Source organism: Oncorhynchus gorbuscha, linkage group LG24 (genome assembly GCF_021184085.1).
Source record: "Oncorhynchus gorbuscha isolate QuinsamMale2020 ecotype Even-year linkage group LG24, OgorEven_v1.0, whole genome shotgun sequence".
NCBI classification, from domain to species: Eukaryota; Metazoa; Chordata; class Actinopteri; order Salmoniformes; family Salmonidae; genus Oncorhynchus; species Oncorhynchus gorbuscha.
Window position 1 is genome coordinate 28,442,868 of NC_060196.1, and position 12,039 is coordinate 28,454,906.

At 42.6% G+C, this 12,039-nt stretch overlaps 1 protein-coding gene across 4 annotated transcripts; it reads left to right on the forward strand.

The window, feature by feature from the left end:
* The first annotated feature begins 27 nt into the window (after positions 1-27).
* LOC124012023 (germ cell-specific gene 1-like protein) lies at positions 28-11,711 on the forward strand. 4 transcript variants are annotated; one of them, XM_046325366.1, is made up of 8 exons: positions 28-118; positions 532-644; positions 4,159-4,729; positions 5,589-5,783; positions 7,016-7,063; positions 7,287-7,445; positions 7,587-7,698; positions 9,650-11,711. In XM_046325366.1, exons 3-8 carry the CDS (start codon positions 4,534-4,536, stop codon positions 10,059-10,061), a joined length of 1,122 nt encoding a protein of 373 aa, XP_046181322.1. In that variant the 5' UTR covers positions 28-118; positions 532-644; positions 4,159-4,533; the 3' UTR covers positions 10,062-11,711. The 4 variants fall into 4 exon arrangements, with proteins under 4 accessions (XP_046181322.1, XP_046181321.1, XP_046181325.1 ...); XM_046325365.1 differs by lacking the exon at positions 28-118 and adding an exon at positions 3,801-4,010 and having other exon boundaries at positions 443-644; XM_046325369.1 differs by lacking the exon at positions 28-118 and adding an exon at positions 3,801-4,010 and having other exon boundaries at positions 443-644; positions 4,481-4,729.
* Positions 11,712-12,039: the final 328 nt, after the last annotated feature.

Here is a 12,039-nt window from a genome sequence, read left to right on the forward strand (position 1 = left end):
AACTAATTGGTGGACATCATTTGCGGAACTGCTGTTTGATGGGGAGTGAGCTAAACGGAGTGGAGATTGCTGGGTTGAAGGGACATTGGGTGGATCAGAGTTGATTAGGGGCTGAGTGGTGAGTGCATACTGTAAATTCTCCAATTCTACTCCTCATTCAGAATATGGGCATGTCCCAAAGGAAAGTTTGCGTGTTGACTCATCATCCGGGTCACGATGGGGATTCCCCAGAGGGGAACAGACTGTGAAATCTCATGTAATCAGAGGGGTCAGAGCAGTACAGCACATCAGTACAGTACAACAAGTGACACAGTGGGTTCACGTCTAAAGCCATAACGTTAATCATTATGTAGTGAACTGCTAAGTATGATAATGGATTTGCCTAAAGTGGAGTGGAAGAAGGGGACGGAGAGGGAGGGAGGGAGGGAGTATGTGAGGGATGGATGGATGGATAGTTATAGGGAGCAAAGAGAGAGAAAGTAACAGATGGGCGCGTGAGGATTAAGTCAAATCTGGGTGTATTTCTGTTAGAAACTCACCCAAGAAAGACGAGCGTGAGAGTGAGGGAGAAAAGGTGAAGAAAGTGAATATGGTAGAGAGGACAAAGGAGTGTAGAGAGTCGATGTCTATGAAGGACTTATATGGTAAGTTGTTTTCTTTAATTCGTTCATTCACAAACATCTGTTCGGTAACTTTCATGCATGCATTGTACAACCGTAATGGGTGGACAAGGACTCAATGGAAAGCCCGCTATTATGCAGTACATAGGGAAAATACAATGGGTACGGCAATTGGAAATAATATCTAGGCACAAGTATTACAATAAATGAAACCTATCTACCTATGATAGCCGACAAGTGGCCCACAGGAAGTGTGGAAAGTAGATTTTATCTTGGGGAGCTAGTTTTCTACAGCTTCATATGTACTGTAGCACCATTTGAATTACATGGGAAGGAAAAGTGGTACTGCGTGTGTGATTGTGTGCCGGCTGTGTCATATTTAATCATATTGTTGGACAATGGGGATAGGAGATTTTCTTTGGTTTACCCGTTAAATTGTATGCAGTCCCTGGACTGCCCCAAATCTTTTACAGTTTCGAGCGAAGCAATGCAATAGTGTCAGAGTATCTGGAGTTTATATGTATGAGACTCTTCGAAAGGACCGATTGATTGACAGTTTGAAAAAATAAATTGTTGAAATGCTTACAGATTTAAATAATTTGAAAATGGAAGGGCTTGTAATTTGATATTTCGGGGGTAAATTGACCAAGTTTGAAGGATATTCCAAATGTTGGAATATTTTGGTATCACGATGGGATAAATGAAATGCATTACTTTTCTGGATGAATTTCCAAATGCCTTATATGGGTGTCACGAGGGAGCAGTCTGACAAACTCCCGGTCTTACTGTGTCACGAGGAATCCTCTCTGTCATTACTTTGTGCTGCAACTGACAAACCAATCTGGCAACAACACAGCTATACACTCTTAGAAAAAAAGGATTCCAAGCAGGTTCTTCGGGCTGTCCTCATAGGAGAACCCTTTTTGGTTACATTTTTGTAATATAGCATACGCTCTTATAGAGAGCGATTTACAGTAGTGACTGCATACATTTTCATACTTTTTTTTGTACTGGTCCCCTGTGGGAATCAAACCCACAACCCTAGCATTGCAAGCGCCATGCTCTACCAACTGAGTCACCCAGGGAGAAACTTGTTTGGGGTTCTTTGTGGAAAGGGTTCTCAATTGAACCAAAAGGGCTTCTTCAAAGGGTTCTCCTATGGGGACAACTGAAGAAGCATTTGAGCTTCTCGATAGCACTTTTTCCCCCCTAAGAGTGTATAGTGATAATGTGTGCAGATGGACTGATGCAGATGTTTCCAGATGAAAAAAAAAAAACATACAAGCATCACATCTGTGATTCTGCTATCTTTGTCAGATTGCTATTCTACATAAAGACCATATCAACACAGATGGATGGATCTTTCGATTACTATTCTCTGAGGTGACCAATAAAGATTCATGGAAATGAGACAGGCATCCCGACCAGTACATTAAACCATCCCTATATTATGATGATGATGATAATGATGATTGTGATGATGCCGAAGATTGTGATTATCCAGATCCAGATTGCTATGAGGATGACCACGGTGACGATGGTAGGACGATGATTCTGTGGGTGATTGTGATGATGCAAAAGATTGCGACGATGAAGAGAAATGACAAAGATTGCTGTGGCGATGATGATGATGACGACGATGATGATCGTCAACGATGTTGATCATGGTCTGTTGTCATAGTCCACATAGTCCATTTTAGGTGTGTAAATCTCAAACTTTTCTGACTATATGGATTACATCGTTGTCTAAACCTATTGCCATGTAATGTGAAATGTTTCTACATAAAGGAGATTACAGTGAACAGTGATTCCTGACAGATTCTGCTGTAGTTTGTTGCCCCTTAATTACTCCTCCCAATACTAATCCAAATTATTTGTCTTGCTCTATAGATGGTTGGACAGACGTTACGATCGTGAGGTCAAATGGGATTACCCAGATTTACAGGGAGATTAACACAGATTACGGGCCAACAGAGAGGTAGATTGAGAGATTGGACTAATCATTACATCAAATCACAATCTTCCTAAGAAAGCCGAGATGCACGGGAAGAACAGAATATGTCCTGAGAAAGAGGAGACAGGAGAGAAGGATTGGGGGTTGTGTAAAACGTGGTGAAATTGAAGCGTTTATCTTTCAGGACACAACTGTATAACAGCGAACACATGCCAATTCCACGTCATGAAACTGGAAACATGGGATGTAAGCATTCAGACGAAAAATGTCAAATGTAAGAAAAATGTATTCATTCAATTTTTTTCTTCCCAAATCTAAAGATGAAAAGCTCTCTGCCTGATTGCCTCAGTTCAAAGACTGCTTTGATTGGCTCATTAATCATCACAAGTCGTTATCGAGGGACCACAGCTGGATCAGCGTGTAAAGGGTGTAGGAATATCGAGGGGACTCGTTGGAGTAGAGCATTGTCAGAGGCTAGAGGCTAGCTAGCCCTCATCCACGTGACATGATATGATGATGACAACGATGACGATTGTTGTGATTGTGACGATAATGAAGGTGATGATAACGATTGCTGTGACAATGATATGATGATGACAATGATGACGATGTTGATCATGGTCTGTTGTCATAGTCCACATAGTCCATTTTAGGTATGTAAATCTCAAACTTTGCTGACTATATGGATTACATCGTTGTCTCAGCCTATTGCCATGTAATGTGAAATGTTTCTACATGAGGGAGACTACATCAAGAACAGTGATTTCTGATGGATTTTGCTGTAGATTGTTGTCCATGAATTACTCCACCCAGTACTAATCCAAATGATTTGTCTTGCTTTACGATCGTGATATCAAGTGGGATTACCCAGATTCACCTAGTACAGGGAGATTAACACAGATGAATGAGGATTACAGGCTAATAGAGAGGTAGATTGAGAGATTGGACTAATCCTTACATTGAATCACAATCCTCCTAAGAAAGTTGAGATGGTTCGGGAAGAACAAGAATATGTCCTGAGAAAGAGGAGACAGGAGAGAAGGATTGGAGGTTGTATAAAACGTGGTGAAATTGAAGCATTTCTCTTCCAGGACACAACTGTATAACAGCGAACACATGCCAATTCCACGTCATGAAACTGGAAACATGGGATGTAAGCATTCAGACGAAAAATGTCAAATGTAAGAAAAATGTATTCATTCAATTTTTTCTTCCCAAATCTAAAGATGAAAAGCTCTCTGCCTGATTGCCTCAGTTCAAAGACTGCTTTGATTTACCACGTTAATCATCACAAGTCGTTATCGAGGGACCACAGCTGGATCAGCGTGTAAAGGGAGGAGGAATATCGAGAGGACTCGTTGGAGTAGAGCATGACAGAGGCTAGAGGCTAGCTAGCCCTCATCCGCATCCAATCCATCTGTCTCGCTCAACCGCAAGTAAATCTTCTAAATTTCATTGTCCCCTGATCCTGTGTTTTATCTATTTCTTCTTCTTCTTTTCTTCTTCTTCATTCCCTCCCTTTATCCTGCCTCTGCCTAATCTCCTCTTCTCCTCTCATCCCTCCATCCCATCATTTGCTCACAGTTTCCTAATCCCACTCCCCAAAACCATCCCTCTGTCAATCCCCCTCCCCACTCCCATTTCTCCACTCTATATCTCTCCATTCCATTCCCCTCATTCTGCCGTGTCATTGAGTCCCGCCCCACAGTTCCCTCCTCAGCATTGTCAATGCCCTCACTCTAGCTGGTCTCTCCTCAGTCCTCTGTCATCCCTGCGTCCGTCCTCTAACCAGCACCCTCACCCTGTTTCACCATCCTTCGTCTCAAGCTCCTCTTGAGACACCCCGTCTCTCCCCGTCTCTCGCTTCTCTTTCCAGCCTGTCTCCCACCTCTCTGTCTCTCTATAGGAGGGGCATCATTTCTTCTCGCATTGGCCCTCGCCCCACTCCCATAAGCCACCATGCTGGAGAGCATGTCACGATGCAACCGCTCCCTGCTCTCCCTTTCCCTGACCTCGCTGGCCCTGGCACTGTCCATCCTGGCCTTCTGCACCTCGTACTGGTGCGAGGGGACCCACAAGGTTGTCAAGCCCCTCTGCCTCTCCCCGGTCAAGTTGAAGAACTGCGGGCAGAACAACAGCCAGCCCTACACCACAGGTGGGGAACTAATTCACCTCTTCGCCCTGTGCCAGAACGAATCTGGAGCCCAGTGACTAATGATTTGTTTCCCTCACTCTATACTTGAGGACTCACCCCTGTTGAACCTCCCCCGTTGAACATGAATCCTGAAACTGACAATTATGAGTTTTTAGATTTGTCAGGGGAACCCTTAGCAAAAATAAAAGTCCACCTATCCCTTTTTTCGCCATCGCTCTCTGAGCAATCTACTGTATGTCAACAGAAAGCAACCAGAGGTCTGTTGACAAGGTCCACATAGTCCAATGTATCTATGTAATCTCAAACTTTGTTGACTGCCTGGATTACATCGTTGTCTAAGCCTATTGCCATGAAAATGTGCAATTTTTCTACATAAGGGGAGATTACGTCAAGAGCAGTGATTTCTGACGGATTTTTGATGTAGATTGTTGCCCCTTCATTCCATTGACACTAGGGAGCACTTTTGACCTCTGTCCCTGCAGAATATTAAATGGTGGTCTTGCTATGCCTTTGAGGAACATGGCTGGAAGATGTGTGTTTCTGGAGTTTATTGTAGAAAAACATTCATATGGCGTGTAGACTAGACACATACAGTACCAGTCAAAAGATTGGACATACCTACTCATTCAATGTTTTTTTTTTCATTTTTCATTTTCACAACTATGAAATAACACATGGAATCACGTAGTAACCGATAAAGTGTTAAACACATCTAAATATGTGTTATATTTGACTTTCTTGGCATTCTCTTAAGAAGCAGCGTCACCTGGAAAGCTTCTCCGACAGGTACTCTATATCTCACCTAAAACTGTGCAAATATTCCTGTCCCAACTATCCCCTTACCCTCTGTTGTCCTCAGAGAGTCCCACTCTGGACCCCAAGAAGCCGGCAAACAACGTCACCTTGTCGCCCCAGGAAAAGGAAGAGCAGGCGAGGCATCGGAAAAAGGCCCTCGCCAACGCGGTGCACTACATCTGGGAGACGGGCGAGGACAAGTACATGCTGCGCTACTTCCACACAGGTTTCTGGTTGTCCTGCGAGGCACACAATGAGGGTGAGCATTGGGCTAGACATTGAGGTCTTTATCCAGACCGTTGTTTGAATATGCTTTACACTTATAGAAAGAGGGGTTAAGTAGGCTTCATCCCAAGAACCTAATGATGCCTGGTCCTTGTTATGTAAGATCCAATCTCCTCAATGAATGCACTTGTTACGACTGTGATACAATATGTGATATGTGGTTGTCTCACCTTGCTATAAGGAATGCATGCACTAATTGTAAGTCTCTCTGGATAAGAGCCTCTTCTAAATGACTAAAATGTCAAATGTAAATGTAAATGAATCCCTCGCCTTAGCCAGTAATTGTTTGACACAGAGAACTTGATTGGAACAGTGAATAAAACACGAGATAGCTCTTGGTTTAGGCTGTTGATCTACAGAACCTTCATTCGAGTCCAGTCTTAGGGTCGGACCTAGGACTGAGCCTTGTGGAATCCTAATAATGACCGGACACTAGTGATTAGAATGCACTATAACGTCGATATATCTATCAGCAATTGCCATTGTGCCTTTGAATATGGCTGTTTTGCTGTTCCACTATCAATCTCTGCAAGTCTGGTTGCTTTAAGACCACACTCATCCACTGATCTGGGATTGTTGCTCATTTTTGTATTTTTTAAATGTATTTTACCTTTATTTAACTAGGCAAGTCAGTTAAGAACCCATTCTTAATTTCAATGACGGCCTAGGAACAGTGGGTTAACTGCCTGTTCAGGGGCGTTGGACTAGCAACCTTCATGTTACTAGTCCAACGCTCTAACCACTAGGCTACCCTGCCGCCCCTCATCAGCCGAGGCTATGTAGAAGTAAATAATCACGCGCGGGTGCTTTGTTAATAACTCAATCGTCTTTAATGTCAGCCATGTGAAGTCAAGTGTCAGTGAAGGCTAACTTAAAAGGAATATCTTCCCATATCACCTCAGGAATCATTTGCTAGATCACTGCAGAGAGAGAGGAGAGTTAAGAGCTTTGGTCTTGACCCTAAGATAGAAAACATCTGGTGGATTTCTCTCTCTCTTCTCAATGTGGCTTATTTTACGACAGAGAGTGTCCCCTTCCCGAAAGCCCATGCCAATTGGAGCACTGTCTTAAGATCTCAGAACAGCCACTCAAGGGATCTCTTGTTAAATCAGTACGTCCATTCTCTTGACAAGGCCCTAAAAGATACATGTGAATATACTGACTTAAATTGGATTTGTAACTAATCACATTCTATTTGTCCTACAGAGGAGAGGTGCCGAAGCTTCATTGAATTGACTCCAGGAGAGACGCAAGGTTTGTGCTCGTTGAAAGTGCATATACTGTAGGTGCTGCTAATACGCCAACATTAAATTTCAAATAAGAACTGTAATGCCAACTTTTTATCTCTCTACCTCTGTCCAATCTTAATTCTCTCTCTCTCTCTCTCTCTCTCTCTCTCTCTCTCTCTCTCTCTCTCTCTCTCTCTCTCTCTCTCTCTCTCTCTCTCTCTCTCTCTCTTTCGCTCTCTCTCTGACAGGGGTGCTGTGGCTGTCAGTAGTATCAGAGTTTGCGTACATAGGCCTGTTGGCCATGGGCTTTCTCCTCATGTGGGTGGAGGTGCTGTGTCTCTGTGCCCGTAAGGAGATGTACGCTCTCAAGATCAACGCATTTGCCGCTATATGCACGGTCCTTTCAGGTGAGACTTTCTCTTATCACTAAAATGATACATGCCAAGGCTATGAATACTCTGTAAACATACCCAAAAGGTAAAGCATTGATTATTCGATGTTAGTCTAATAAAGTCGGGGATTGTCAGCAAATACCTTTTCTCTCTTAGGTCTGATGGGAATGGTGGCTCATATGATGTACACCACAGTGTTCCAGTTGACTGTGAGCATTGGGCCAAAAGATTGGAGACCACAAACCTGGGACTACGGCTGGTCATTTGCGTAAGTATCTCCTTAGGCATCGTTCACCCGAATGACAAAATTGCTTATTTGTTCCCTTAACCCTGAAAGCAGTCTTTGGACATGGAGAGACTGCAATCCATGGTTTGGTTTGTTTGTCTAGGCACGGTCTCCATTTTCTAACCACTAATCAATGGAAAACAGTGGGTCCAGAAGGATTGGATCACTTGATAAAGAGGAGCAAAAAAAGCCTGTATGAAATAAATACAAATACTGAGCTATATTTTATGCTATTTTTATTTTTTAAATAATTTATATTTTATACTAACACAATTTCTCAGAGAAAGAGATGTTGTTTAACTAGTAAAATATCTCAAAAACATAGGAGTCAAAATGATTGGATCCACTGTTTTCAATACTCCAGCATCCTACACCTTGCAAAGATGACACTGAAACTAAGGATACTGAAGATAATGACACTGAGATGTTTTTATAAAATGTTTTTATGAGATTGGAGAACACATCGGGAGGGATCTTAGACCATTCCTCCATACACAATCTTCCCCGATCCTTGATATCCTTTGTCTACACTTATGCACTACCCTCACCAATTCAAACAGCAGGTTTTCAATGGGTTTTAAATCCGGAGACCGAGATGGCCATTGCGAAATTATGATTTTGTGGTCAATGAAACTTTTCTTTGTGGATTTTGATGTGTGCGTGGCCAAATACCTTTATTTTCGTGTCATTTGACCATAGCACCGGTTCCAATCTAAGTGCCAATAGCATTTAGCAAACTCCAGTAGGTGCTGTGGTCAGATGACATTAAAATAGAGCTCTTTGGCCATGCACACTGTCACGATCGTCGTATGGAGTAGACCAAAGCGCAGCGTGGTTAGAATACATTCTCCTTTATTTAATGAAGAACACGAAGAACAAAAAAACGATTAAGACGACCGTGACCGCTATATAAACACTGTGCTAACATATAACATAGACAATAACCCACAAAATACCCAAGGAAGATGGCTGCCTAAATATGGTTCCCAATCAGAGACAACGATAAACACCTGCCTCTAATTGAGAACCAATCTAGGCAACCATAGACCTACATAAACACCTAGATGGAAACAACCCGATAAATCAACAAAACCCCTAGACAGTACAAACACCCTAGATGAGACAAAAACACACATACCACTCACGTCACACCCTGACCTAACCAAAATATGTAAAGAAAACAAAGAATATTCAGGTCAGGGCGTGACACACACCAATGGTGAGTTTGGCCCTCGAAAAAAAATGCATGCAGAAAATACCTGATTCTCACTGTAAAATATGGTGGTGGATCTTTAATATTATGGGGCTATTTTGCTTCCACTGGTCCTGGGGCCCTTGTTAAGGTCAAGCGCATCACGAACTTTACCAAGTACCAGACATTTTAGCCAAAAACCCGGTTGTCTCTGCCAGGAGTCTGAATCTTGGCCGCAAGTGGATCTTCCAGCAAGACAATAACCCCAAGCACACATCGAAATCCACAAAGAAATGGCTAAAAAATCAACATTTTGCAATGGCCATCTCAGTTTCTGGACTTGAACTGCATTGAAAATGTGTGGTTTGAATTGAAGAGGGAAGTCCAATTGTACTGTACAGACAATATCAAGGATCTGAAAATATTCTGTACGTAGGAAGGGTCTTCTCCAATCTAAAAAAAAAACATTTTAGAAAAAGGGGAGGGTGCTGGAGTATTGAAAACAATATATTTGTTTCATTACTTGTTAAACAAAATATTTTTCTCTGCTCAATTGTATTAGTATAAAATAATAGTGTTTGTACAAAATAATGGATCCCTTTATCAAGGGATCCATTAATTCCGGACCTCACTGTATGTATCCGATATTAGCATCTTTTAAACTTCCTAGGTCATATTTACAGCCTATCTATAACCAATGACCACTACGGCCCTACCATCCTTTCTCTCTTTTACCTCCAGTCTGGCCTGGATCTCCTTCAGCTGCTGCATGGCGGCGGCCGTCTTCACCCTCAACTCCTACACCAAGACGCTGATAGAGATGAAGCACCGCGCCCGTGTTCGTCTGGAGGAGGCCCGGGCGGCCATCCAGGCACCCTCCTATGATGAGGTGCTGCAGGCGGACGGGGGCATCTACTCAGTCAGCAGCCTGCTCCAGCACTGCCATCAGGGGGCGTTGAACGACCCCATGTGTGGGGGAAGGGGGCCGCTGGTGGGCCCGGGGGTTCTAGACCCCAGAGGGCTGGTAGTGATGGCTGGTGGCTGTGGGACAGAGGGGTGCGAGGACTGCGAGAGGGAGATGGACGAGATTGAGGACGCCCTAGACAGGGAAGAGAGGGAGGAGATGGAGAGAGAGGACTGTGAGAGGTGCTGAGGGAAGGGAGGAGGAGGCGTTAAAAAGAGGTTCTGGCATCTGAAACTTTTTTCTTTTTTTAAACTGTGAAATGGACTGTTCTTGATTTCAGTCATTTCAGTGATAACTATTTCAGTACCTCCATCCATGCATTAAATCTGAGTAGCTAAAGCTCTGTAAAACCAAACACAGGGAGTGAAATGTATTGTCCGGGTAGAGGTCAATATAGACAATCACTAAGAAATGCCTGGCATTGGCCACATTTAACATGTACAATATAGCTCACTTTTATTCTATGTCTTTATGTTAACCCTGTTATTACTATCCTGATATTGATCGTAACTGTTCATCATTGGCGGCAGCGTAGCCTAGTGGTTAGAGTGTTGGACTTGTAACCGAAAGGTTGCAAGATTGAATCCCCGAGCTGACAAAGGTACACAATCTGTCGTTCTGCCCCTGAACAAGGCAGTTAAACCACTGTTCCTAGGCCGTCATTGAAAATTAGAATTGGTTCTTAACTGACTTGCCTAGTTAAATAAAGGTCAAATAAAATAAATAAAAATCATGTCAGTTTTCATGTCATGTCAGTTCTTCTACATAAACTGGACAGATCCTGGGAATTGTCTGTTGGGACAACTGACTCAATATCTCCAGTTGATGTCCAAAAATAGAGGATTTTATCTTGTAGTTAAATGAAGAGTGATTCAAAGATTACATTCAAAAACACAGGGAGCTTTGGAGGTTAAGACAGATGCTTTCAAATGCAGAAGATTATGTCAATAATCTCCCCAGTCACAGGTGCAAGAGAGATAGAGAGATAGAGTCTATGCCTTCGCTATGGTGAATCACTAAAACAATAAAGAAATACTCTACGGAAAAGAAGGAGCAGCGCGTCAGAAAACAGCTCAATGTAATTGAAGAATCCATAGACTCTAACCACTTCTGGGAAAATTGTTATCTAAAATTGTTATCTTGGCCCTATAGCAAAGAACAAACAGCAAAAACATATACATGATCAAATACAAATCTTAGAATCAACTATTAAAGACTACCAGAACCCACTGGATTCTCCAATTACATTGAATGAACTACAATGAACTACAAAATACAAACCCTCCAACTCAAAAAGGCCTGTGGTGTTGATGGTATGAAAACGAAATGAAAGAATATACAGAACAAATTCCAATTGACTATACTTTAACATCATCCTTAGCTCTGGCGTCTTCCCCAATATTTGGAACCAAGGACTGATCACCCTAATCCACAAAAGTGGAGACAAATTTGAACCCAATAACTGCCGTGGGATATGCAACAACAGCAACCTTGGGAAGATCCTCTGCATTATCATTAACAGAGGAGGGCCTACAGCAGCACCTAGACCTACTGCACAGATTCTGTCAGACCTGGGCCCTGACAGTAAATCTCCGTAAGACAAAAATAATGCTGTTCCAAAAAAAGGTCCAGTCGCCAGGACCACAAATACAAATTCCATCTAGACGCCGTTGCCCTAGAGCACACAAAAAACTATACGTACCTCGGCCTAAACGTCAGCTCCACAGGTAACTTCCACAAAGCTGTGAACGAGCTGAGAGACAAGGCAAGAAGGGCCTTCTATGCCATCAAATGAAACATAAAATTTGACTCTGTTCACAAACACAAATAGACCCCACAGAGCCCCACGACAGCAACACAATTAACCCAACCAAATCATGAGAAAGCAAAAATATAATTATTTGACACATTGGAAAGAATTTACAAAACAGAGCATGCTAGAATGCTATTTGGCCCTAAACAGAGAGTACACAGTGGCAGAATACCTGACCTCCATGACTGACCCAAACTTAAGGAAAACTTTGACTATGTACAGACTCAATGAGCATAGCCTTGCTATTGAGAAAGGCCAACGTAGGCAGACCTGGCTCTCAAGAGAAGACAGGCTTTATTTCCCCTTTTGTACTTTAACTATTTGCACATCGTTACAACACTGTAGACATATGAC

Excerpts from the sequence above, each read along its gene's own strand:
- LOC124012023 (XM_046325366.1), top strand. The coding sequence starts at position 4,534 with ATGCTGGAGAGCATGTCACGATGCAACCGCTCCCTGCTCTCCCTTTCC. Across the intron at positions 4,730-5,588 it reads CAGCCAGCCCTACACCACAG|AGAGTCCCACTCTGGACCCC; the intron begins GTGGGGAACTAA and ends TGTTGTCCTCAG. Across the intron at positions 7,699-9,649 it reads GACTACGGCTGGTCATTTGC|TCTGGCCTGGATCTCCTTCA; the intron begins GTAAGTATCTCC and ends TTTTACCTCCAG.